A 24,955-nucleotide genomic window follows, 5' to 3' on the forward strand; every position below is an offset into this window, starting at 1 on the left:
CGCCTTAGCCACTTTTTCCTGCCGTTCCTAGCAGCCTGCAAGCAGGGCAGGGGCCTCCAATCTGTCCTCCAAGGACAGGAAATGCTTGGTGGGCTGACGTCAAGTCCAAATTCCTTACTGCAGAGTGCTCTAACCCACCCCTCCATCCTCTCTGGCCATTCTTTCTCTTCAATTTGAAGACAAAAACATTTCCAAAGTTAAAGCAGCCACTCCAAATTTGCTCACCTGTGCTGTCCGGCTAACACTACTCAGCAACTGCAAAAGTCAATGCAGCATTATTGACTTGAGGACATGGTACGTGGGCTCATTAGCACTTGCTGTCAGGAATCTCCTGACTTTGGGGGGTGTTGGATTGCCCAGCTTTAACAGGTTTGCAGTTCCTGACACCAGATCTTGTTTGTTCCTAGTCAGCTTCCTTCACTGCCCTTCCCTGGCTCCAAGTCTCAGGGGGCAGAGTCTAACCGATTATTGCAATTATACAGGAAGTCTACGAATATTTTGGATATTTCTTAAAGCGCCAGCTCCTGGAGTCAGGAGGCTGCGAGAGTCTCAGCGTGGGAACCTGGCTCCAAAGAAGCCTGAAGGCTCAGAACCTGGACGACAGATACAAAGGAGGCAACCCCTTACCAACTCTCAGGGATGTTAAGCTATTCTCATGCAGTTTTAATGCTCCTTGCTGGCACAGTGCATCAGGGTACCACTCCTAGTCGGCTCTCCCATAGAGGCCCGTCTAGTTTTTATACATCCAGGCTTTGTCTCCCAATTGATTACATGTTCTCCCTAACCCATCGCCAGCCTCGAATCACATGACACCTGTGCTAATCCACTGGCATGTTTAGCTGCAGACTGCCAGTGCTGAACTGGATTTACAGGAGCAATAAGTATAGCCTCTGGCAAGATACCTGGGAGCCTGAAATGACAGGGGGTCATGCCTGAATACTGCCGCCCTGCGGCACTGCTGACTCTCATCCCCTTATCACTTCTGCAGAGATCCCACCGCACTTCCAGGGCCACGGCATCTCTGCAGGCAGGCCTTTATCAGCTGTCAGTGACGCAGGCAGCTGCTGTGCCCTGACACATGTTTGGCAACACACGGCTGAGTTATGAAAACGTATTCGAGGAAGCAGCACAACCCAAGGGAGCTACGTGTGTGACCTCCCGGGCAGTGTCCTCAGGAGACTCTGGTTATGCAATGTCCCCCTTCCTGCTAGGAGATCGGTGGCTTGTGCTATTAGCTGGCACGCTGCTGCCACAGCCTCCCTTGCTGGACACTGCTACAGGACCATGCTAGCTGCCGTGGGCAGAAAAGGCACGGCCAAGGCAAACAGAAACGGCCGGCTACCGAGAGGTCTTTAGCTCCTATTGTGACGAGCTTCCTTTGAGGAATAAGCATAACAGAGTAGGCGAGGGATGGGATACGCCCTGCAGAAAGCACAATCTAACGGGACAACAATCTGGTGGTGGAGGCAGGTGACCAGGAGTCAGGACTGGTGGGATGTGGCTCTAGGAGTGACTAGGATGTGGCAGGAAATTTCAAAAGGGACCAAGTGATTTAGGAGCATAAGTCACATTTTTGAAAGCCCAGACGCACTCCAGAGCCTCATTCACACACTCCTGCGAGCAGGGTCACTTCCTTCCTGCCAAAGCCCAGCGACCTGCGTTAGCAACAGCACCGTTCTGCTGCTGTGACTGTGTCTATGTTAGAGGGGCTTTTCCTGGCACGGGGCTCACAGCTCATTGCACTCCAGACGGACCGAGCTGGGCTGGCAGCGGCGGATAGCATATCACTGAGAGGGACACAGGTTCTCAACTGTTGAAGGCACCCGTGAGAACGGGACCGTGGGCGCTTTTTGAAAAAAGGAACTGCTGGAGTCTGTGCCAGGCTCTGTGTGACCTTAGGATGTCATGCCTCTGCATGCTCCAGTTTGCTCATCTGTCAAAGGGTATAGCAACTGCCCCCTCTCCCTAAAGTGCTGCTAGATTTTAATTCAGCTTCACAAAGTGTTTCAAGATCCTTTATGCTACGGAGAGGGTAACAACCTGCAACAGTGGCTGCACATCCCCTGCAAAGATAGGAGGGCACTAATAACACGTACTTAGATTAAAAATATTCAAAGGCCATTCTCAACGCAGGCAGAACGCTGCTCTGATCAATACATCACCGTGCTACAGTGCCCAGATACCTGGGTCCTGCTCCCAGGCTGGGGTGTGACCACAGAGGGGAAAGACACGCAAAGATATTCAGGGAAAAGGCCCCAAGAAGTTCCAGCCTACAACAGCGCTGACTCCATTGCACTTTGCTGCCGTCACCCATCCAAACACTGACGGGGGAAATATCGGAGTGCGGCTCCCTCGCTCCAGTTAATCTGGGCATGATTAGATCAGCAAACAGCAATGAAAATGAGGAGCAGCTGACTCCTCCTGAAGACCTTGCTGCCATCAGGGCCTGTGCTTGGACTCGCCCAGCTAGACACACGGGAGAATGAAGCAGTCTCTCTCTCTCTTCCCTGACCCTACACCACCGCTAAAGACACCTGCCATCAAGACAGAGATAACGTTCTTGGGGGGAGAAAGTGCCATGGAGACTCCACGGCAGAGAGGTGGATTTGGGCTGGGTGAAATGCCTTCCAGCATTTGTCTTCTTGTACAATGTGTCACAGGCCTTTGCCCAAAGTGAATCACCGTTCTGAATGATCAGCAAGGGCAGAATGGCACTGGGGCACCATGGTCACAGCTGTGATGCTGGCAACGGCAGGAAATGTTCCTCGACGGAGGGCAGCAGGCTCCTGTTCATCCTCCACCGCCCCTGCCCAGATTCCACCCCGTAACCTCATCTCCATCCTGCAGCTGCTTCCCTTAGCATGAGCTATGGGATTTGTGATCAGGCTCCTTAGCCAGAGATGCCCACGGGGTCCTGGGCATGGTGACTGGAGGAGGTGGATGCAGCACAATCTGAGCTGCCAAGGCTGGGGGTGGGATGGAGAAGGAAGATCAAAAACCCCATCAATGGAGGAGGTGACTTAGAGGGAGGTTTTGAGGAAGACCCTGCGGCAAAGAACCAGGGAAGCAGGGGGAGGACGACCAAAGGATCGTCGGTGGGAAGGGACCTTGAGAGTCACCTGGTCCAGCCCCGCAGGAGTGCCACTTCTAAACCATCCCTGACCAATGCTTAGGCTAGCCCACCAGATGCCCCATCTCAGCCACCTCGGTGGGACTTACAAAGCTAAGCGCCTTGCTGAGATAGGCCTCACTGGGAAGAAGGAAGCGGCAGCACAAAGGCTGGGTGGTTCTGTGTCCCCTCAGCATCGCTGCACCCAGCACCACACAGACGGAGGTCCAGCAGCACCACAAAGGGATAACACCCCTCTAGTGACAACTTCTCCAATTAAAAGCAGAATGAAACAGGCAGCAGGGGGGCTCCCAAACAACCCCAAATACGCAGGCAGGAGTCTGTCCAGCTCAGGAAAACACCAAAGGGCTAAGTTATATCAGACTAAAGAGAAAGGAGCAAGCGCTGTCTGAGCCAGAAGACTGTTCCATCACGGGGGCTTCATGATGAAGTGGAAGTGCTGCAAGCTGCTTTGTTCACCCAGTCAAAGCTGAGATCCTGTGCACACTGTGCGCAAGAGCCGCTCCTTCCTGCATACGCTTCATTGCAGGCAGCAGAAACCCTGGCAAACAGGGACCCCTCTCTCAGCATTACTCCACAAGCTGCTTCCCCCCAGGCTCCCTGCAGTAGAGCGCTGTGTCGCTATTGTGTGTTGCAAACGTCCCTCAATGTGTTCAGAGTCACTCTCCACATCTACGTCGGGCTCTGCTAGAAACTGCTGAAAACACTTTGGTGAAGAGGAGCCCAGATGGCTCCTCGGTGTTGCACTGGAGCAGTGGGTGAAAGGTTATGGCCGTGAGCTCAGCTGAGCAGAACGTGGCAGAAAGAAAAGCCACGGGAGAGTTGTGCATTTTCGGGATATCTGGTCTGTAAATCATGCGCTTTCTCAGAGCCTCTGCGAGCTCCTGTGCTAGCTCCCAAGATCCAACAGCCCCTTCTGTCCTCAGTGCCTCCTTGATAGGACTGAAGCTTCCAGTACAAAGATTTCTCTGCCATACAATACATTCTCCCATTCCTAAAGTGAAGCTGCAGTGAAGGGTGACACTCACCCTGGGGTGGGGCCAGCATAGGGCTTGGCATCCTGTTTTAGGGTTTCTGGAGGCTGTAAGTTGTGTGTGGGCCCTGAAGCAGCCCTGGGTGCAGGGAAAGGTTTCACCAAAGTGCCCAGAGCAGGGTGCAGTCCCAAATGCACAAGCCCCTCCTGCAGCCTTTCTCGCCCTGGTGCAGCTGCTGTGTGACGTGGTACCGGAGAAGGCGCCTGACCACATCCTGTGGAGCAGTGTGCGCTCAATGGGCAGAATGCCGGGTACAGCCCACCGCTCAGGGCTGTAATGGCTCTGCTCTGTGCTGGCAACTGGACAGAAATGGGGGCCAGCGGTCTGCCCATGCTGTGCAGCACGGCATCTTGCCCACTTGCTCCGTCAGAGCCCAGTTAAAGCACGTCTTGCAGAGACCCTGTCCAAACACCCCTCGTTTCTGAGATGTTCTCTCAAGCTAGCAGAGCCTGCGGATCACTGATCTGCTTTGGGACGTGGCCAGGGAGGAGCCTGGGAAAGGAGGAGGAACAACAATGCAAACCAAAATCAATCTTCTCCAAAGTCGGGGACTTCAAGCAAAGTTTCATGCTGTTAGACCCAGTGTGTGGTACCTGTTGAACCTTGTAAGGGACAGTACCTTTCCTCTCCAACATCGCCCTGTCTGCGAGAGGGACACCGGATCCAATGGAACAATGGGTCTGAGTTAAGTGTTCCTTAGCGTGAGTAACAGATGCAGAATTAAACCCTTAGTGCCAGGATTGTTTGCAAAACAGGATGGCTAAATCCTGATTTTTCCCAGCGTCCCACAACAACTGGATCCGTGAGATTTATTCAGTGCTTCCCAAGCAGTTTACAGCCAGCTTCAGCAGAGCTGCCTGCGGCTCAGAGTCCCATTGCCGCATGTGACCTCTCGCCTTTAAATTAGCAACAGGCTCACACCGTTTCGCTTTACTTCCTCTGCAAGGTCCTGGCTGCTCCTTCCAGCACTTGCTGGCAGCCTCTGGAACAGGGTAGGTTCCAATGCCTTGCAGCTCATTTTGCTCTGCAGGAGGCACTGTTCTCCTGGTATTATTAGCAGCTCCGAATCAAGGGGTACTTAAGAAAACCCCACTTAAAATTTACATCAAGTCGCTAATTCCTGTATTTCTCAAACTGACTGCAGGGACTAAATCTGTCCTGGTCCCTCTGGCTTGCAGAAGAAATAACAAAATTGTAGGGTGACATTAAGAGACAACCATGAAACAAAACTGTGCCTGGTTTCATTAGTCACAGGCTGTGCCCCAGCCAGCTGTCTGCGCTAAAAATATGCCACCGTTAAAGCTTTCCTAAATGACATGCACTGCGGAAGACGGCTCCTCTCAGGTGGGAATCCACCTCCTGCCCATGTCCCAGAGCTGCGTAATGGGGCTCGAAATAGCTGTCCCCTGGTCCTACAGAAAAGCCCCTGCCTTGGTTGGTCCCCACTCGGTTTCTTCCTGTGCTAGCAGAGAGCCCGAGTCTCCAACACCCAACAATAAATACACTGCCAAGGGTGTCTTGCCAAGGCAGGGGCCTCGGGAGGGTGAAAGTGGGCCTCTGTCCATTGGTTTCCATGAGCCATGCTGCTTTACAACAGCTAAGGATCTGGTGTGTGGTGTCAAGAGTGCCTCCTACATACCGCAGAGACCCTTCAAGGGGCTGGCAGAAGAGGAAGAAAGGCACTGGCTAGTGTGCAGCTGTTCGTCTTAGTCACCTGCTCAGATGACAGAGAGAGGAAGGGCCAATGGTTTACAACCACAGCCCAGCACTCGGGTTCAATTCTACTGATGCCACAGAGCAAGTCACTTACAGCCAGGTCCAAAAAAAAAGGATTATGCTGAATTTCAATCTGAATCAATCAGCTACAAGAACTCTAGCCCCGCTGGGGTTGGACCGGCTGGAGGGGAGGGTGAAAGAGTCACCAGAAAACTGACCTGGGTGCCTCGAGTTCCCATGCTGCAGGTGAGATCTGCCGCCAGCTTGGCTAAGGTGAACATCTCGGTGCCGGCCTCGGGTCCCAGGGCACTGAGGATTCACGTGCTAGGCAGCTCTCCGAAAGGCCTGGTTTGCTCGGAGCATGCCTAACACACGCTAACGGGATTGAGTTCAGCACAGCCACTTCCAAACCGCAGCCTGGGTTGTAGCCTCCGCTCCGGGGCCTGCTCAGGTATTCTGGTCAATGCCAGCAGCAGGACTCCTCTCCCAGATCCCCCTCAAGGGAGTAGTACCATATGTCTGTTTGCTAAAGCCAGATCCTTGCAAACACACCAACTAAAAGCTCTCCAGCTAACACGACAAATAAAGTGTGCACACTATGGCCCAAGCAGCAATACAGAATCCTACGCGAGATCTGACTAGAGCATGTTTCCGCGTGAATTCAGTGGTCTAAGCTGTGAATCCAAAGAGTCCTTGTAGAAGAAAAAAGGAGGGGGAGGGAGAGGGCTTGCAGAAAACTGCTTCCCAACTCTGACATTTAATCTGCTAAATAATTCTACAGCAGGCAAGCTGGCAAAGGGAAAAAGTGGTATTTTTGGTGCGGTAACACCAGACAACCTGGAAAAGAAACAAACGTACCACATTGATACATGTTATCTCAACAAATTCCCTTCGAAATGAATGGTGTCTGTGTCTCAAATGGCTTCAGGTAAAGCTCCTGTTAGCTCTGTGACAAACACCTTAGACATTGTTATTTACTTGCTTTTAAAAGAAAGGAATGTGCAAAGGCAAATTCTCCGTACTCCTCAGTGAACATTTTGTGTGGGGGATTTCAAATGACTTGAGTTAGCTCAGCTCAGTTCCCTGGGATCACAGAAAACAACAGCACATTGATTCAGAAACTAAAACTACCAGGTTTTTTTTGTTTGTTTGTTTTGTTTTTTTAAATCGCTTCAAATAAGAGAGATGAAATGCAGCCAGGATTTGGGCACCCACACAACCTGATCCTGCCTCGGGATGCAGCCAAATGCCACTGTAAGCCTTTTTGGTTCTCTCTTTGTGCAGCACCAGACACACTGGATCCAGGTCCCCAGCGAGGGGCCCTCAGTGCTGCAGTGACCCTAATAAATAAAGGTGATGATAAGGAAAGGAAAAGAAAGCTCAAACAGTCCTTACGTATCTGGATGGCTCTTCTCTGTTTTGGTCGTTCATGTCTGTGGGAATGATCCGTGTGGCCACTGGTCCCTTGGCAAATGGTTTTGGTAACTGGCCCCTGAACTCTGATGGGATGAACTGGAGCTGCCAACTGCAGGAAAGAGGAGGGGGGAAATCTGGAATGAAACTGTAGGAGCCACCAGCGGGTGGGACTGAGAAAACAAAAAAGCACAATTTAGCAGCAATCTACTCTCAAGAGAAAAGCAGGAAGGCATGCACATAAATGGAGATCCCCAAATTCACAGGGGTTTCCGGACAATATAATGTAGCCCTTTGTTCGCCAAGACAAATGTCTAGGGCCCCGTGAACCTACTGGAACGCAGGAGAACATACTCGGAAGTCACTCTTGGAAATTTTACAAGATGCACTCGTGCATCAGCACCTCATTAATTAGGTCCTGCGTGGGGAAGAGCAACTCACTTGTCTGGCAGGAGAAAGCTGCTGGGAAATCGGTACCACTCCTTGCCCACGCAGACATGAATCGGCCTCCCCTCTGGCACTGTGTGAATGGTCGGGTCAGTGGCAATTCGGTGAAACTCCGGATACAGGTCCAGAGGCCCATGGTAGCCTACAGAGGAGGAAAGCTGTCAGTAAGACTCAAGAGGTGGGCAGTACTTTCATGGCTTGCTTGTAGCCTAGTGTCCAGACAGACCTCTGTGATTATTTGGGGTCCCGACCCTCAGCTCGTGGAGCAGCTGGCAAAACGGTACCACCACTTGGTAGCAGGCACCGTTAACACTAACTCCAACCCATGTGAGACATCAAAGCAGGGCCTCCTTCAACATCACCTGGATTTTCCCCAAATGCTCCCAAAATCACAAGCACTCCAGCCCTTGCCACTTAACTGCCACTGACATTGCCCATCCCACTGATTTCTATTTAGCTTTGGCTTAGCTAAGCTTACAGCAGGGGGAGTTACCACAAGGGCTTTGCTAAAATAACAAGCAGTTCATGTTGCTCACAGCAAACGCGTCCTACTGAACCTCACAGCGACTCCTGGTTGACCGTAACTGGAACGTTATGTGGGCACCCGTAGTAAAGAAAATAAATACGAAGAAAGGTAGAAGTAAACAGATGTGCACAGCCCCAAGCACTTTCAGGGCTTTACCTGAAGGCCTCTGGACTAAATGAAATGTCCTTGGATTTCAAATTCCATTCCTTTATCATGCTGTCAGCTGGCACCTTTATCACTCTTCTCCTGCCCTTACTGCAGATGGCCTGAATCTGATGTCTGTGTTAACTTGACCCAGGTGACTGGCCCATCCAAGTCAGTATGATTACTTACAGCCCTGGTTCAAGCACCTGAACACATACCCACGCATGTGAAGCTTGTACTGAGGTATGGGTCCCTTTACTGGGGATGGATTCAATGTTTTCTTGAGTAGGACCTAAAGCTAAGTACACGTGTAAGCCCAATGGATGTTGTATGTGCAGGGTTGGAAGACACGTCCCTCGAGGTCCCTTCTAACTCTGTGATTCACTGTGTTGGGCAGTGGGTATTGCTCTGTGACAGATAAAGTTATCCTGGCACGTTCCCTAGTGGGGAGACAAGTTGTGCCGGAACAAAACTGTGTTCTCCCAGTATTGCTTACACCAGTGCCTGTACAAGAGGGAAACTGGTGCACTGGTTTCATGAGACTGGTTGAGTTAAAGCAACACCACTTTCATGCCCACTCCAGCCCCTGTCATTCCCAGGTCAGGAACCACTCCGGGTACAAGACCAGGGCAATCCTACTGCACCAACCTTTGAATAAGGCCACCGAACGTGACAGCGACAAGAGTCCAAAGAGGAAGACCGTCCCCAAGGCCAGCCAGTTGGAGGAAACCGTGTAGTGCTCCAGGCGGTAACGCTGGAATATGAAGTGGTAACATTTCTGAGGAGGAAGAAGAGATGAGTGCCATTAGCTCAGCTTTCCCAGCTCAGCTCCTGCAGGAATCACAGAGACTCATGCCATTTGACTGCATTTCCCTCTTGCAGGTCTAGGTTATTTAAAGAGCTGTCCAAACCTCCTTCTCCTCAGCCCTGATAGCACCCTCCAAACCAGCCCTCTGGCCCTGCTATTCCCAACAGATGCTGCTTATACTGATCCCTGGAAGGACCCACCACAAGGACTCCCCACAGACTAATGCGGGCACTCTCTTCCCTTTCTCTAGCTAGACTTGTTCCACCATTAAAAGGTCACCACTGCACAACTCTTGGTCACCTTCCCCAAACAGAAGTCGTGTTCTTTGAAACAGAATGCAGGGACATGAAGAACCAACACATGTGCAGCCCTCTTTACATGCAGCCCAGCCTCGAGCTTCTTTAAAAAAAATCCTTTCAAGAAATATATAAAGGGTCCTGATACTCTAACATGGCCCGGGGGCACATCCAGCAGAAACAGCAGTGAAGCATACTCAGCCCCCACACCTCCCCTTCTCCCCTTGTAGGAGGCATTATGCACTTCCTGGCCTAACACAGTCTCTGCTCCTCTTGCCTCCTTTGCTTTTATCTCCTAACAGCCGTCTTCCCATGGGGGAACTGGCCTGAGGGAGGGGCTGGGAGCCCCTTTCCTCCCAAGCTTGCATAGTGAGTGGGGAAGATTAAATCCTCAGCTGGATCTTACATACTGGGCAAACCAAATGCATGGTGTTAAAATATGCAGGACAGAAATACACATTAGGGTTTCCTGCAACCACGTTTGGCAGGTGTCCCAAACCACTGCCCTCTGCGGAGCCTCTCCTGCTGCACACAGCGATTCTCAGACAGGGCTACAAGCCTAAGGAGGATGTGGGACCGGAGCCTGCAAACATTCAGCACAAGGATGGTCCTTCTGCACAGGTTGGAGGCGGAAAGGAAGGCAAGCCCATCTTGAGGGGCACTGGCAATGCTGGGTAAGGGCCTGGGGCTGCTGCAGGGATGATCTGAGAGGGAGCCACAGGACAGCAAGCAGTAGCACGTTCCAGGATGCAGGGGTAATAGCAGAGCAGAGGGGTGCAGCTGGGAGACGCTCTGACAGGACTAGTGTCTGCATCTTTTCTGCAGGCAAGAGATGAACAACTTCAGCGTTGTGCAGCCTGAGCTGATTTGGAACAGTTTACTCTCAGCATTGGGAAACAGCTATTTTTAAAGAATCCAAAAAGGAGTTTAATAAATGCAGATTAAAACACTTCATAAACAATCTCTCTCCCACTTTAAGTATGTGTGTCGTTCCTAGCAACGTACAGGGAAAGGCATGGAATCTGCTCCTTCCAGCCCACTGAGCAGAAGGCCTTGGACACAGAGTGGTGGTACCAGCTGATATCACTGATATCAACCCAGGGGACTTTTCTTGGATGTTCTCTGCATTGATACTGCGACATTGCAATTGCCCTTCCCCGGAAATCCCATTTTGTGTGGTGGAGAATAACCCTGGCTCACCATGGAACAACTCATGGCCAAAGAGATCTCCCAAGCCCTTCCTCCTTTGATGCAATCCCTGAGAAACACCTACTGTGACTGCATTATGAAGCTGTGAAATGTGACCTTTGTGGCTGAGCTATTCAGAAGTCTGCACTCAAGCTCAAGAGTGCTGCAGTATTAACAGTCATTCACGCCTTTATGACATTTATGAATCTAGTCTATGAACCTATTTGGGGAGAGAAATCCTAGTAGTTTTCCTCCTAAATCATAGTTTTACGGGGGTCTACATGATTTTGCAGACACTGTCTCCATCCACCTGAACTGGAGGAACATACTTAGGCAGCTGCTCTGTGACAGCAGCACACACCACACACACACTCATTTAACTTGAGAACTGTTGTGCTCTTCGGTTCTGGGGTCTCATTATGAATCCATGAGAGACATCCCAAAATCAAAAACCCTGCCAGCTAACAGGTCGAGAACGGCTGACTGTACACGCTCTCAGAACTGCACGTGGGGCACTGCTGAGCTCTGCAGATTGTGTTGTAGCAGCAGATGTTCTGCAGATGTTCCCAAGCTTTGGGGAGCAATGAGACAGAAGCGAGTTGGCAATTAAACTCCAAATAGGTACTGGATTGTAAAAAATCAGCACTTCCCTCTGAAACCCACCTGAAGGGCAGAAAGAGCCACAGCTCCGCAGAGACAGATGAGGGGATATATGGGGAAGAGAAACCGCTCCTCTTTGTGCGGCTGACTGAAGAAAATCATGATCCAGAGGTACATAGGAGCCAGCGTCAGCCAGTATGGGCGACCCAAATTCTGAACTGAAAGAAGCATAAATCAGTCAATCAAGACGTGGCAGAGAGTAGTATAAAATGAGAAGTGACCTCTGTCTTGGTCTGTCCACCCATTCCTTATGCATAACACTTCACTGTTCAGTCCTAAGTCACCCCGCTCCATCTAATATGTGCACACATGCCCACACTCCAGCCAACATGGAAAGAAACCGGTCAGGAGCAAAAGCTTCCTTGGTGGCTTTCCAAAGGAAGGGACCTGCCACGTGCGTAATCCTGCCCAGAAAAGCCAGTATCCCCTATGGACTCAAACTCCAGAGCAGGTAATTGAACTGAAAGCACCAGACACCTGCTGGGCCCTCTTAAGACATCCAGCTCCTGTGGACCTTAGACTTCTAATGCAAGCAGTTGTTTAGGCACTGGGATTTCCAAAACCTTCATTGCTTCATTACAAAAATAACAGTGTGTGAGAGATCTCTCAAGCACCTTCTGAGTAAAGCAGGAAGCAAATGATTCAAAAATAACAGCAATTACCCTGGAATATTAGTCTGAAGGAGGTGCGGCCCCATCACCCCCAAAAGCAGTGTCACGCAATGAAGTGGAGAGGCATTTCACAAACAATGGGAACAAAGCACCCAGCAGCACAGCCCCTGCTGTTAAGTACATGAGCGGCAAGCGAGCAGCAGGCAACCTGCATTTACAGGATCTCCTACTGGGCTGTAACTGGTTCCCAACAGCATGTTAGTCACAGTCGAGACGGGCAACACCCTCTCCGATGTGCTTTTGGTGAGGCTGATTCCATCGAGTGTTTTAGGTTACAGAAAAATAATTAAGACTATATGCAGGACCCTAAGTGCCGCAGCAAATCAGGCTCCTGCTGCCTGCCCCTAATAGGCAGCATGTGCCATCCGTATGAAAAACTCGGGGGATGGCTGTGTTTGTGGCAGCCAGATCTGAGGTCACCTCTTCTCCCCCTGCCCCAGCCCCCGGTTTTATTTTGGACGATTATTTTGCCAAATGCGATTGGTTTGAATTGAGAAATCCCACAGGGACCTAGAGGACATGCTGCTATCTCTCTGTCATTTCTAAAGGCCACAGTGATTGCTTTGAAAGGCAGATGTCAGACTAGCTGATTTCAAGGATCGCTTCTAGCCTTGACACCTATGAATCCACAATCTGCCAAAAACAGAGTTTCCAGTTTATGACAGTGGAGCTGGGACAACACTTGACAAGCCCCATTCTGAGATGCAATCAATTGTTCTGGTTATTCGTATTGTTCTCTAAATCAGAAAGTCTGAGAATGTAACCCTCATTAGGAGGTAAATATTGGGCTCTCTCAATGGAAACCTCAGACTCTTATTTAAGTGGTTCATTGCTGCTGTGCTAGATTGATGCAGGGAGGTAGAGAGATGCTTCCCACTGTGTGAAAAAGTGTTCCCCAAATCTGCCCTACATGTGCTCAGTCCTGCTAAATGGCAAAGGCCCTGTACAAACAGCATCTTGCTGGTTCTTTGACATATGAGCTACCGCAAGGGAAATGCGTGGCTCTTTGTGGGGCAGAATGGCTTACAAAGAAAGATTCGACAAATCCCAAGCAGACCCTAGGAAGAACAAACTGTTCTCACAAAAGCCCTAATCCAAAATATCCTGGCAGCTGCATTTAACACGACAGCAGAAGAGCACAAAAGAAGGGCTCCTCCTCACTCAGATGTCTGGGCAGGAGGAAAGCGCATGGAGTCGTCTCCATCTTCTCTTGGATGGGAAATAGCAGCCTTCAGTCAGGGGTACTTGTGCACCACTTCTCTGTTTGGCTGAAGGCTGTGCGCTATACAGTGCACTGCACTTGCTCAAGACAGCGTTTCTCAAACTTTTTAGACTTGAGGCCCCCCCCTCAGAAAATGCCAGCTCTTAGTTTTCACTCCTTTTTTGACTACAGATTAATAACGGAGCAATTATTCTGTTGCAAAGAACTCAGAAAGGCCACAATAGGTCCGATGTTTTTAATGCTATGGATTCCAATTTGAAATCGCTGGGTTTATTTTGTGAATTGTGTTTGTACACCTAGCAGTGCTAACAGTGTGCAGCACGCGGCGGCACCTCTGAAAGGCTCTCGAGGTACAACAGGGTACTGTGACACCCTGGTTGAGGATCATTGGTTTGGGCACTTCAGCTTTGCCCAACGCTGTGTTCTTCAGTAGGGAGGGAGGAGTAAAAAGGACCGTCCCTAAACAGACTAAATGCAGTTCTGCCCCTCCATACATGGTGCTGCAAGTGTGGGTGTTTTACCTCCCTCCCAGTCCAAGCAGCATATGGCGGGGTCAGTACTGAGCTTTGGGGAAGGAGCTCCTGGAACTCTGCCATGTGACTGAACAGAGTTTGCTGCCAATAAAGCAAGGCTGCATTTGGAGCAACAAGCTCCCTCCTCAGTCTCCAGGGAGGCCTGGGGGATCTTGCTCAGCTCCCAGCACTCACCGTGGAACTTCTGGAGGAGGCATTCCATGAGGTAGGTCAGCGGCAGGGCGAGCAGAGCCAAGACAAATGCCACGTTGAAATTCAGAAAGCCGTTAACGAAATAGAAGGACCAGGGCTCGGTACCTGAGGGGAAGGAAAGCAATTAGTACAAGAGGACTAATAGAACGAGATGTTGTGGCGGCTCCTTTGCTTTCTGTCTGACTGCGATCATTAGGTTCAGAAATCAATTCTCCCCAAACCCAGTGAATCCCAGACTGCAGCGCAGGGCAAGAAGGGGCTTAGGGTCAGAAAAGCAGTACGGCCTGAGGGAAGGAGTGTGGAGCTCAGTGGAGTCAGCCTGTGGTTTCTAATCCTGGCCTGGCCACTGGCAAGGCATGTGACCCCCCGAGTCACTCCCACCTCTCCTTCTCCCTCTACAAAATGAAGATGATGGTGCCACAAGGACTGGCCAAGAGTGCGTGGAAGGGGCCGCAGCACCGGGTGCGACATCGCGGTTTCTAGGCAAGTCGCTTCTCCTGGGTGATTACTTGACTTTAACCAAAAACACACCCAGCCTACTCCCTTTTCTCTTCCCCTCCCCAACCATGAGTCTCAAACACCATGCCTATTGCTTGCTGTTCATAAATCACAGGGTGCTCTCAGTTGCAACAGGGTGCTCTCCGGGTGCCCCTCCGGAGGCAGATATGTGGCCTAGATGCCGAACAGCCATCTTCCGATGCTGAAAGTCGTGGCTGACACTGCCAAAGCCAAGAGGCTCTGCTCCTCTACACCCACACACTTACTGCAGGGGAGTGACTGAGAGGCACGACAGCAGCTCAGGATGTTACGAGCTGATTGCCGTTCTGGAACAATGCGGTATCGCACGCTGCCGGAGCCAGAAGATGTTATTACTAACAAACAAGGGGAAAGTACTTGCATTCACACTTCATTCACCCGAGGCACCTCCAGCAAAGTTCATCCAGATGCTAGTTCTATGCATGCTCATTACTGGCAGGCTCTGAAACTGCCCTGCGTCGTTCCATTTTCTTCCTACAGCTTAGCTTTAAACAGCATCAATCCAGCCCCTCCTCCTCGAGCGTGACACACTCAGGTGTCTCTGTTGGTTGCAAGCTTCGAAGGATGCAAACTGACAGACGTTCCAGTCCGACTGTCACTCATTTGGACTCTTAACTCGAGAGGCTGCAAATCCTGAACAATGAGGAACGCCAGCTCCTCTCTGCACGTTTGCCACTTTCTCGGTATGATTAGCTCAATCAGTTGGCAAATGACATGCGGGGGCTTTAATCACTGCACTGTTGTGACATGTGTCACATGCCGCAGCAATTTCCTGAAATCAGAACCACTTAAAAAGGGTCCGTGTTGAAATTAATCAGACAACTGAAAAGCAGCGAGGAAAACTCGACACCTCTGCAGCTTGTACCAACTAAATGCGATTAGAAGCTGAACTGGTAATGTCAAGACCGCAGAGGCATTGCCGTGGCAGGGCCCGAGCGCCTCAGTTTATTTGGGAAGCCTCCGTCTGGGAGCACAGTGGCGCTGGAAGCAAAATGCAATTAAGGGGATTTTTTCTTCTTCAGGAGGGGAGAGGGATCAGCAATTAACCCTGAATCCCTCCCCACCTGCATGCTCTCCCATCAGAGCCCTAGACCAGCACAATTCTCAGTCTACCCAGAGATGGGATAAAGACCCCAAAATCACCCAGGCAGCAAGCCGCCCACGGCTTTGGGAAGCCTTCCTCTGGCTTGGCTTGGCACTGCCCTATGTCAGGTATGCCGGACACAATCCACCTTGGGTGACTTTGCATTGCGTTTTGTACTGTGGTCAATTCACCTCTGTGCCCTCGATTGTCTGTTTATTCAAAATGTTAACGAACCCTTCCTCTCCTTCCAGTTCTGGTTGCCCATCTGGTCCACTCCACCTGGCATGCTGTCTCATAGGCTTCTCCCCTGACATCCCTCTACAGTTTAGGCACTTCAGGTGGTTTTTAGTCTCTCTGAGCCCTTGCCTGGAAGGGCCGCACTGACACGTCTGTGACTGGCCCTCAAGCAACCGTGCCAAGGCCAATCCGTATGTTGAGGGGGAAGGGGATGGGGACAGGAGGCTATCTGCCTTGTATAGCCTGCTTTCCCCTTTCTATAAGGCTATTATGTAGTGTACAGTCAAACGACCTGGGAGGAAAAGAGTCAGATCACGGCTGATCCCAGGCTCTCTGAGACCCAGCCACCCCATGACAGGCTCAGGCAACGAGTGGCCCGAGACCAGTGCTCCAGCACTTGCCGAGGCATGACAGCACTGCCCCTTCCGCACCAAGGGCTGGGACCCGTCCTTCTTGTCCAAGGACGTATTTACTGCTGCGGCTCAGCAAGGAAAGCGGCTTCTCACGAGGAGCATGCGTCATGCAGGCAAGCAAAGTGACCCACTGACGCATGGCTTTGTGTCACAAACACAGGTTCCCTGCTTGGTCGCTGTGGTGACTCACCCCTTCAGAGATGCTCCGTCTCGGGGCTTCCCAGGGCAAAGTGCTTCTATGCTCATCGTGTGCAACGGCTCAAGGTGATCAGAGACATGACTGCAATGAGGGGGAAAACAGCCCACTATGCACACAGAGCAATCCTGCCCCCAACGGTGTCCTTTAGAGGAGACGACTGGGGTGGAGAGGGGCTCCTGCACCGCAGCACAAAGCAGATGCCCGTCTACCGTGTCACTTGTTAGCAGGGACAAAGGAATAAATTGCACAGAAACAAAACAGGGCATTGAGTTCAGTATTCTGGCTACGAACGGTGATAGAGGGAGGCTCAAGCACCGATGTATCAGGCCACATGGAGGGAGAACCAGCAGTGACTGGCATCCCAGGACCAAAATCTACCTCGGAGCTCCTTCAGGGCCCGTTATGACTTTTAATCTAAGGAAGCTGGACTCAGACACTGTATAAAGCAGCACTTAGGAGACCCAGGGATGGACTAGGATCCCACTGTACTAGGCGCTGTACAACTCCGGTGAAACTCAGGTGCAACTCCAGTGAAATCACTTGAACCTGATCAAGCCCAAAACAAAGTTTCTGGAGGGTCACCACATCACCACTCACAGCCAGAGCTCCTGTCACAGCAAATAGGACTGCACAGCAGTCCAGGCCGCGTGGGAACAGCTCTCAACGCTCTCCTTACCTCTCAGATAATAGTTCCCCTGAAAATCCCCAGCTGCCTACATTTTTAGGGGATGGGGGGAACCCCCTCAGGGCCATAAGAATATGCGTTTGAAATCTCCACCCATGAGATTTGCCCTTGGAAAGAGGAACCGGGTAACCGCCAGTTATTCAACAGACTGCAGGAGAAGCTAGATCTAAAAATAATTGTAGAAGTGGCTGTCCTTGCTCTCAGCTGGCAAGCAAAGGAGATACCAGGGGCACTACAAAGCTGAGCATGGCCTGAAGACCAGAAAAGAACATGAGCCAGGTGAAAGGGAAGGCAATGGAGATGTCACTGCCCTCTCGCTCAGGTGAGTTGAGCTCATGCCCAGCCGCCTTGCTGACATGCTCTGATAGCAACAGGAGGTATGCAAGGGAAACCTGGGCTGGCATAATGCTGTTGAGACTTGTGTCTCATTCCCATGGAAGCTGGAAGGAGCCCCTTTGCTTCAAAGCCGTCGCTCTGCCAGCTGCCTCCTCTCCATAAGCAGGGGTAAGAGTAACCCTGATAAAAATCCCTAACGTACAGCTCTCCACCTGGGCTGCACTGCATGAAGCAGCTGTTCAGTGTGGCTCCTGCATTAGCACAGACGAGTGTCATTGCGACTACAACCCTTCAGAATGGATGGGTCCCCCAAAGTCACCAGGAGCAGCTCCTGCACTAGTGCTGAAAAGTCAGAGGAGCCCCTGCCAAATCCATCTGGAGTTTCCATAATGGAGGACTCACTGCTACTCATTCAAATGCTTCCTGCAGAGATCAAGGTCCCTGGCAAGGACAAAGCTCACCCTCCTGCACTACAGACACAGGAGATGGGTCACTAGGCTGCCCAACCAAATGCTCCTTGCCCCAGTGAAAGGTGCTGCCCATGTGACCTGTGGTGCACAACTAGAGGCCAAGAAGGCACTCGCAACTAATCACTACTGCAGTCCAGCCCAGGGCAATCAGAAGTGCACCAGCATCTGTGTTAAAAGGAGCTCTCAAAGGGACACCGCAAGGGCTCCCCTAGACAGGCTAACACTCTTCAGCTCCTTCAGTGATATAAGCTATCCCTAATAACAAAGACACCCTGCTCCAACCCCATGCCTTTCTCTTCTGGTGGGATGGAGTCCAAGGGTCTGAGCACAGGACAGGGAACCAGCTCCCAGATTAGAAGCACAGGAATTGTTAGATTGGGTTGGACCTAAAATCAATCCAACTTGGCATCCTGTCTCCAGCCACAGCCAGCACCAAGCATTTTGCAGGAAGGGGTAAAAAGCCAGTGGCAGGCAGCTGTGGGGTAAAATCAAACAGTGAGTTAGGTGCCATCCTGGTCTCCACTAGACAGAGCAGCTTAAACCCTGAGGCCTGAGGTTTAACATCCCTTCTGAGTGTTTTTGCCATTAATTCTGACAACTCCAGACACTTGATACCCACATCCGTGTCCCTTCCTGGGTCCAGCTGAGCTCAGTAGCGCCCTGTGGCCAGTTGTTCCATGGTGTAGTTACAGGCTGTGTGAAGAAGCACATTCCCCTCAGATCAGTTTGGAGTTTCCACCGTCTTTCAACTTACACTGCATGAAATCCTAACCTTGCCTCCGCCACTCACTTCCCTGGTGACCTCTAGCAAGTCACTCTGTCTACCCTGTGCTGCAGTTCCTCATCTGGGAAGTGAAGATAACAATTGCTGCAACATCTACCTCAAAAGTGCGGGGCAGGTCTTCTGTGACCCACCAAGAGAGCTACACGGGGCTAAGTGCTATTGCTCCTCCCCCCACCCTGGTCTGGCATTTCTCAGAATTCCCCCCCAATATCTCCCAACTACTTGTGAATTTGGTGGGGGGAGAGACAACAGAGATCAAGAGACCCCCACAAAAAGCAAAGCCCCAGCCCCAGCAAGCCTGCTCAAAACACTCTGCAGCATGTGGAATTCATTAACCTTTCATCTTTCCCCAGGCTCCCAGAGAGTAACCTCTTAAACTGCTGCCAGCAATGCTCAGGACAGGCACCGTCAAGGAAGGAAGCAGATCCCCAAGAGCACGGAACCAGTGAATCTGGGAAGCCCCGATGTGGACTGAAAGGGCTCAGGGCTGTGCTCTCCTTTGCATGTTGTGCCAGGGTCCCACACCCTGCCTACAAAAGCCAGGAACAGCCAACACCGGAATTAAACCTGACAAACACACTCAAGCTGCACTGGCTTTTTCTTTGGCATTTCCAACTGAAGTAGCAGTTGGTTTGAGTGTGTAACCAACATTATTCAGACAGATGAGTCACCCAGGGCTTTGTTACAAATAACCTCTCTGAATAACACCGGGGAAATGAGCTGAAATTGTAACTGCGTACTAGGGAGAATCTGAAACGTGTAGAAATGAATTCCGTCTGTGCCTGGTGCATTTGCATTGTATTCCAAACAAGTCTGCTGCGAGCAGATCTCTGCCGGGAAGGATGAGCTGCAGAGACATCCCATGATGTCTCCGTGATGCACTGAACTTCAAAGCTAAGAACTCATCAAAAGCAATTGAACTTAAAGCACTCAGCAAAACAAACAGGAAATATAACCCTGCTGGGTGTATTCTTGAATCAAGAGAGACATCCAGTGGCGTGAGCCTGGAACTGCTTCGCTTATCAGCTCACAGCAGATGGGGGGAAAAAGCAATGGCCCTGCTTGAAAATTCAGGTCAGGAAAACACTTGGGGATTGCAAGCTCATGGGTTTATCCCATCAAGCTGCATCAAGCAAGCCAGTAACATCCCCTCAGCTCTTTGTCCCAACTGACTCACCGTACAAGTCGGGTCCATGAGGCGTAAAGACATTGTATAATACAATGTTAAGAGGCGCAACAACCAGTTTCCCATAGTAGTAGCTGTCCACAACCACCAAGGGGACCTGGAACAAAGCAATCAGAATTCACATCACACAGTTGGCTGTCAGCTGCAGTGGCCAGTCGCTGCAAGCTGCCCACTGAAGAGTGTTGCCACCAAATGCCTCTACTTGTGCCAGAAAACAAACAGCCACTTTATCCCCATGCTTCACAACTGCTGGGCTCTCACTGGCAGCCCATACTCAGTGCTGCCCTTCTCCAAGGGCTAGAATCAGCGTAAAATCCACATCATCACTAGCCCTATGTGCAGCGATGAGGCGGTGACATTGAGAACAGAGGAGGTCTGGTGTGCACACCCCTGCCAGTCTCTCCCCAGCTGCTGTAGGACAATGAATAGTGTTAGGGCTGCACATGCCGCAGCAGTGCCCAGCTGTGGGCTGCGCTAGTTTGAGCTGTGGGAGACACCAGGTCCCTGGTGGGTTGCAGTTGCTCTACTCTCTTTGAAAGAGCTGGACATTTAGTAGAAAAATGTCAAGGGAGAAAGAGAGCCCTGCCGCTCAGAGCCTTGTGGCAGAGGATGAATGCACAGATCAACTGCGGGAATGAGAAGACCAAGCCCCACTAGGAGATGGTTTGGCTGCATGGGGTGAGAAGATCTGCATGAGTTGCATTAACAAGCCCCTTACTGGGCAAGTCCTCTCACTGCAGCTCAGCCACAGCCCTAGCCCCATCCCTGCTCTTCATGCTAGCCCTCGCTGTGGGAACTCACCAAAAATAGGATCAGTGACACCAGGCACCAGTTCAGGAAGCTCTTCCACCTCTGCTTCATTATCAGCAAGTCAAAAGCAATGGGCAGCCTGGCAAAAAAAAGCATGTGTCAGAGTCTCATCAACAGGAGACGCAAGCCTGCCTTCCACGGCGACTGGTCCTATCACTGGACAGAGGCTGCTGCGAGGAGGCCTGCCTGTCAGTGCCCCAGTCCCCAGTGTAGGAATGTTTCTCAGGTCACTTAGGATTCAAAAAGACCTACAGAATATAAGCCTCTCTGACAGCAACATGTCAGGCAATAACACCACCCCCATAAAAGCTCTCAGGCTGGGTGGGTTGTTGGCAGAGGGGATCAAATCTAGGACCCCTTGGTGTTAACCGTGAGCCCCTAGTGTCTGCAAAGCAAGTCTGCAGCAGCCAGGCACAATGACTGCTCTGCATGGCAAAGATGCCAAGAGGAGTCTACGTGGGGTGGCTATGGCTTTGAAGCACAAGAGAGCAAGGCTTTGTTAGTGGTGCCACAGGCTCTTCTGTGCACATGGGGGAGGCCTGGCAGCTGGGAGCCCAGCACTGAAACAGCACAGAATATCCATGCAGCCAAGGCTCTCCCTTCTCCTTACCCAAGAGCGGCACTGAAGGGCCAGCCCATGATGGCTCCCGCTGCCACCCCCAGCACGGCGATGGAGGTCTTGTCCATATACCAACCAGTCATGGCGATCACCGTGGTGTACATGCAGAAGCTGCTGGGAAGGAAGGCTGCAAAGCAAAGGAAGGAAGGGGTCAGCCAAACATTCATGGCAGTGAAGCACTGCATAAAAGCCAACCTACACCTATAACAGGTAAAGTCTTGCTAGAAATACCAGCACTGAAATCCTGGCCCCATTGCCATCAACCACAACACGGCTTTTGGTCTTAATGAAGCAAAGATTTCCTTCTGACGTCCTCACTTCAACAGAAAGGGATTCTCATCCTCACCTTGCCAAGATCCAGCCTGGAGATGCTTCCTCCTGGTCTCTGTCCCCGCCACCCCCAGCTTGCCTTACTAGGGGCCAATCCAGAATATCTCTATTGATCTTACCACACCTGCTCCCCTCCAGAATGGAAAGGATGATGTGAACCTGCCCCCAGCTAAACAGGGATTGAAACGGCCTAGGCACTGCCCTTGAGAAACCCAGAGAGGGATTATGGCAACATAAATATGGAAGGAATGAGACTTTTAGTGTCTCCGAGACAGCGAGGGGTCTTGCCTTTCCCTCGCTATAAACAAACATAGGCAGCGTAGAGCAGGGGATCTCAGCCACACTCCAACAGTGACACCGCCTCTCCTGCGGAGGCCACATCCATGCCAGCGCATGAAACCACAGTATGACATGCCTGCAGTCTTTGCACAAAACCTCCTGTCACACACACAACACCTGTCCTGGCTGGTGGGTACAGGTTGGCAGCCAAGCAGCAGAGATCAGCGGGGGAACAGGAAACATTGCTACATTACAATGCCAGCGTGTGGCCTTCTTTTGCAGTAGAACCAGGTGGAAGCATCATGACTGTTTAAGGAAGGATATTCCCAGAGTATCTGAGATCCTGTGAGAGTTAGGGACTAGAAAGGCCAGGGCAGTGCCCTGAGAATGAAGGCTGCAGTCTGTCTCCCATCCCCACAACTCACCTCTGAGCAAACCTACCCGCTGCAGAGCAGAACATCCCAGTGCTGAGAACTAGGAAGGCCAGCATCAGCCGGCTCACGTGCAGCCCAAATTTCTTGCAGACGGCCCTAGGGAAGTAGAGAGAATCAGGCATGGAAATGGCCAGTGAACAGAACAACAAATGCTCTGTGCAAATGAAGACTGAATGGGGCTTCATAGTGTGACCTGACTGGCTCCACCGCTCATTTCCCAGAGACAACCAGAGGGTGGAAGAAAGTACAGCTGGCCTTGCCTATGATGGGATTTCACACCTGCAACCTGACAGTACCAGTGCAAGCCCCCAGTTTTTACCAGGATAAATCACTCTGCGGCTAATCCCAGGAAGGGTCAAACCTGCAATCCATCCAGCCCAGTAACCTTCCTCTGACTGGGCTTCATCACTGTAAAGGCTTCCTGGACTAGCAGTTTTCAAGACTACCATCCAGAGTAAACCAGGCTCTCACTTGTGGCAGATAACTGCCAGCAGCGCTATGCTGAAGGATGCAGCCTGTTTCCCAGGAGGCAAATCAGCACTATGCTCATTGCTGGGGAGAAGCGCAACAGGACAGCAATGGCTCCAAATAGAGAGGCAGCCAGCAACAATTACACCAACTACTGGCACAGCCAGGCCTCTGCTTGAGGGAGCTGCAAACTCCACTGGAAAGTGCAGCAGAGCAGAAATCAGTCAATCAAGCTAGGGGGGAGCTTGGGGTGATGAGGGTTGAAGTCACTAGTGTATCCTAGCTGAAATGACCGGCACCAGCCACTCGCTGTCCAGCACCAGCAAAGCTTGGATCTGTTTTGGACTGGCAATTCTGGAAGAGCTGGGCACGTAGCCTGAGCCAAGTAGCGGAGTCAAGATGTACTCGGTGGATTCCAGGTAGAATCGGGCCCACACCGGTGAGGTTGTAATCAGTGTTTTTCTAGGACCCTTTTCAGATATGTATTCTGACCAACTGTCGTGTTAAGAAGTACATTGCAGCAAGGCACTTCCATGTGAGCTAGACCCTCCGTGTCAGTGGCAACAGCTGCACTGTGCTGTCTACATTGCACCCGGCTATTCACAGAGCAAACAGCTTCCTCTACTCACTTATAAAAATAGAGCTCACACACGCAGCTCACGAAGGCCAAGAGACATCGCAGGAAATAGAAGATGAGAACCTAGGAGAAATGCTCAGAGTCAGAATGGGGTTTGCACACGCAACCAATGCACCTCCGTGCACACAGGAATGAAAGGCTCCACCAAGATGGATCGATGCCAGCCTGGTGAGAACCACGATGGTTAAATCAAGGAACCAAAGCCCTTACTTTTAATTTTCGACCTTGTGCCTACTGAGATCAATAGCAAGCTCCTCCTGATCTGACAGGTACAGAATCCATCCCTTTGATGCAAGTCTTTATGGCAAAATAACGAGCTGACTCAAGCGAACCAGAATTAAGTTACCCCTTCTTCCTGAAATCGGCTGTCTATAATGGGGAACCTTCCCACAGATCCACCCATCCGAGGTATCCCCTGGCGTCTGGCGTGGAAGTGGGGACACGTCGAGTCTGGCAGACAGCGTGTTTGCAATGTTCCTCGTACACCGTCCCGTGTCTTCAGTGCGTGACGTGACACGTGAGACTCATAGCATGCCGGCACTGACATACTTTGTTTAAGAATGAAACCACTAACAACATTAATCGTAGGGAGCTGGGATGGAAAAGCGGTCTGGGCTGGGATTCTCCAAGCAGCGAGTCAAATTAGCCACACATCTCCCATGAATGCGAAGGGAAGCTTTGCTGGCTAAATCCCTTTGACTCCTTGGAAATCCACAGCCATAATGTCAAACTTGGCTGATCCGAAGGGGCACCTTGTCAACCAGCTCCTAGCCTGCAGGCACTAGAGCAACCCGTGGCTAGCGTAGCGCCTGCGCCCCCCGGCACACGCGCGCGCGCAGAGGCTTGTTAACGATCCTGACGCCCTCGGGGTCGATAGCAGATGAAAGGCCAGGCCCGGCGGCTTCCCACAGGGGCGGCTTTGATTTACCTTATTGGTCTGCAGGACTCTGGCGTGGAACAACGCTGGCAAGGCGTGAAGCCAAAGGTAGGCGTAGGAGCGGACAGCGTAGGCGGGCGAGTACTCCCAGGTCTGGAACCCTTTCCCGTAGACGAGGTAGTGCATCTGCAGGGCAGGGACAAACAGAGGAGGAGAGTGACCGGGGAGCGTCCGCGCTCGGCCAGGGGACGGGGGCGCGGCGCTCACCGGCTCCCAGTAGTTGAAGGTCTCGTCGCAGTCCGAGACGTTGCTCAGGAGCGCGGCGCAGAACCGGGCCGAGATCAGGCACTTGAAGGCGGTGGATCCTTCGGGCGCCCACACCTGCCCGGCCTTGCTCCCCGACGGCCTGGGCGAGAAAGGGCCAGGGGTCAGCGCCAGGACTCCCCATCCCATGTGCTGCCCATGCCCTGCCCACGTGCTCCCCATGCCCTGCCCATACTCGGCCCAGTGAGAGCTGGGCCCCCCGCACGCACTCCGCCTTGCTGTCGTCGGTCCCCGGCGGGTCGTCGCGCGGCCGGGCCGCCTCCCCG

General features: G+C 51.6%; 1 protein-coding gene across 5 annotated transcripts in view; it reads right to left on the reverse strand.

The window, feature by feature from the left end:
* Positions 1-24,765, reverse strand: part of ALG9 (ALG9, alpha-1,2-mannosyltransferase) — a 38,700-nt gene extending 13,935 nt beyond the window's left edge. For 2 of the 5 annotated variants that reach the window (XM_025207659.1, XM_025207657.1), the window contains exons 1-12: positions 24,633-24,765; positions 24,417-24,551; positions 23,481-23,551; positions 22,391-22,479; positions 21,332-21,467; positions 20,713-20,800; positions 19,903-20,008; positions 13,963-14,085; positions 11,366-11,520; positions 9,059-9,188; positions 7,735-7,882; positions 7,276-7,405 (exon numbers count right to left, since the gene is read on the reverse strand). In XM_025207659.1, the coding sequence (XP_025063444.1) occupies positions 7,276-7,405; positions 7,735-7,882; positions 9,059-9,188; positions 11,366-11,520; positions 13,963-14,085; positions 19,903-20,008; positions 20,713-20,800; positions 21,332-21,467; positions 22,391-22,479; positions 23,481-23,551; positions 24,417-24,551 (1,311 nt within the window). In that variant the 5' untranslated portion in view covers positions 24,633-24,765. Of the gene's footprint in view, positions 1-6,610; positions 6,718-7,275; positions 7,406-7,734; positions 7,883-9,058; positions 9,189-11,365; positions 11,521-13,962; positions 14,086-19,902; positions 20,009-20,712; positions 20,801-21,331; positions 21,468-22,374; positions 22,483-23,480; positions 23,552-24,416; positions 24,552-24,632 lie in introns of those variants that run through there. The other 3 variants (XM_025207660.1, XM_025207658.1, XM_025207661.1) reach the window with 3 other exon arrangements.
* Between the last annotated feature and the right edge of the window lie 190 nt (positions 24,766-24,955).

This window comes from Alligator sinensis, unplaced genomic scaffold (assembly GCF_000455745.1).
Source record: "Alligator sinensis unplaced genomic scaffold, ASM45574v1 scaffold1241_1, whole genome shotgun sequence".
Lineage (NCBI taxonomy): Eukaryota > Metazoa > Chordata > Crocodylia > Alligatoridae > Alligator > Alligator sinensis.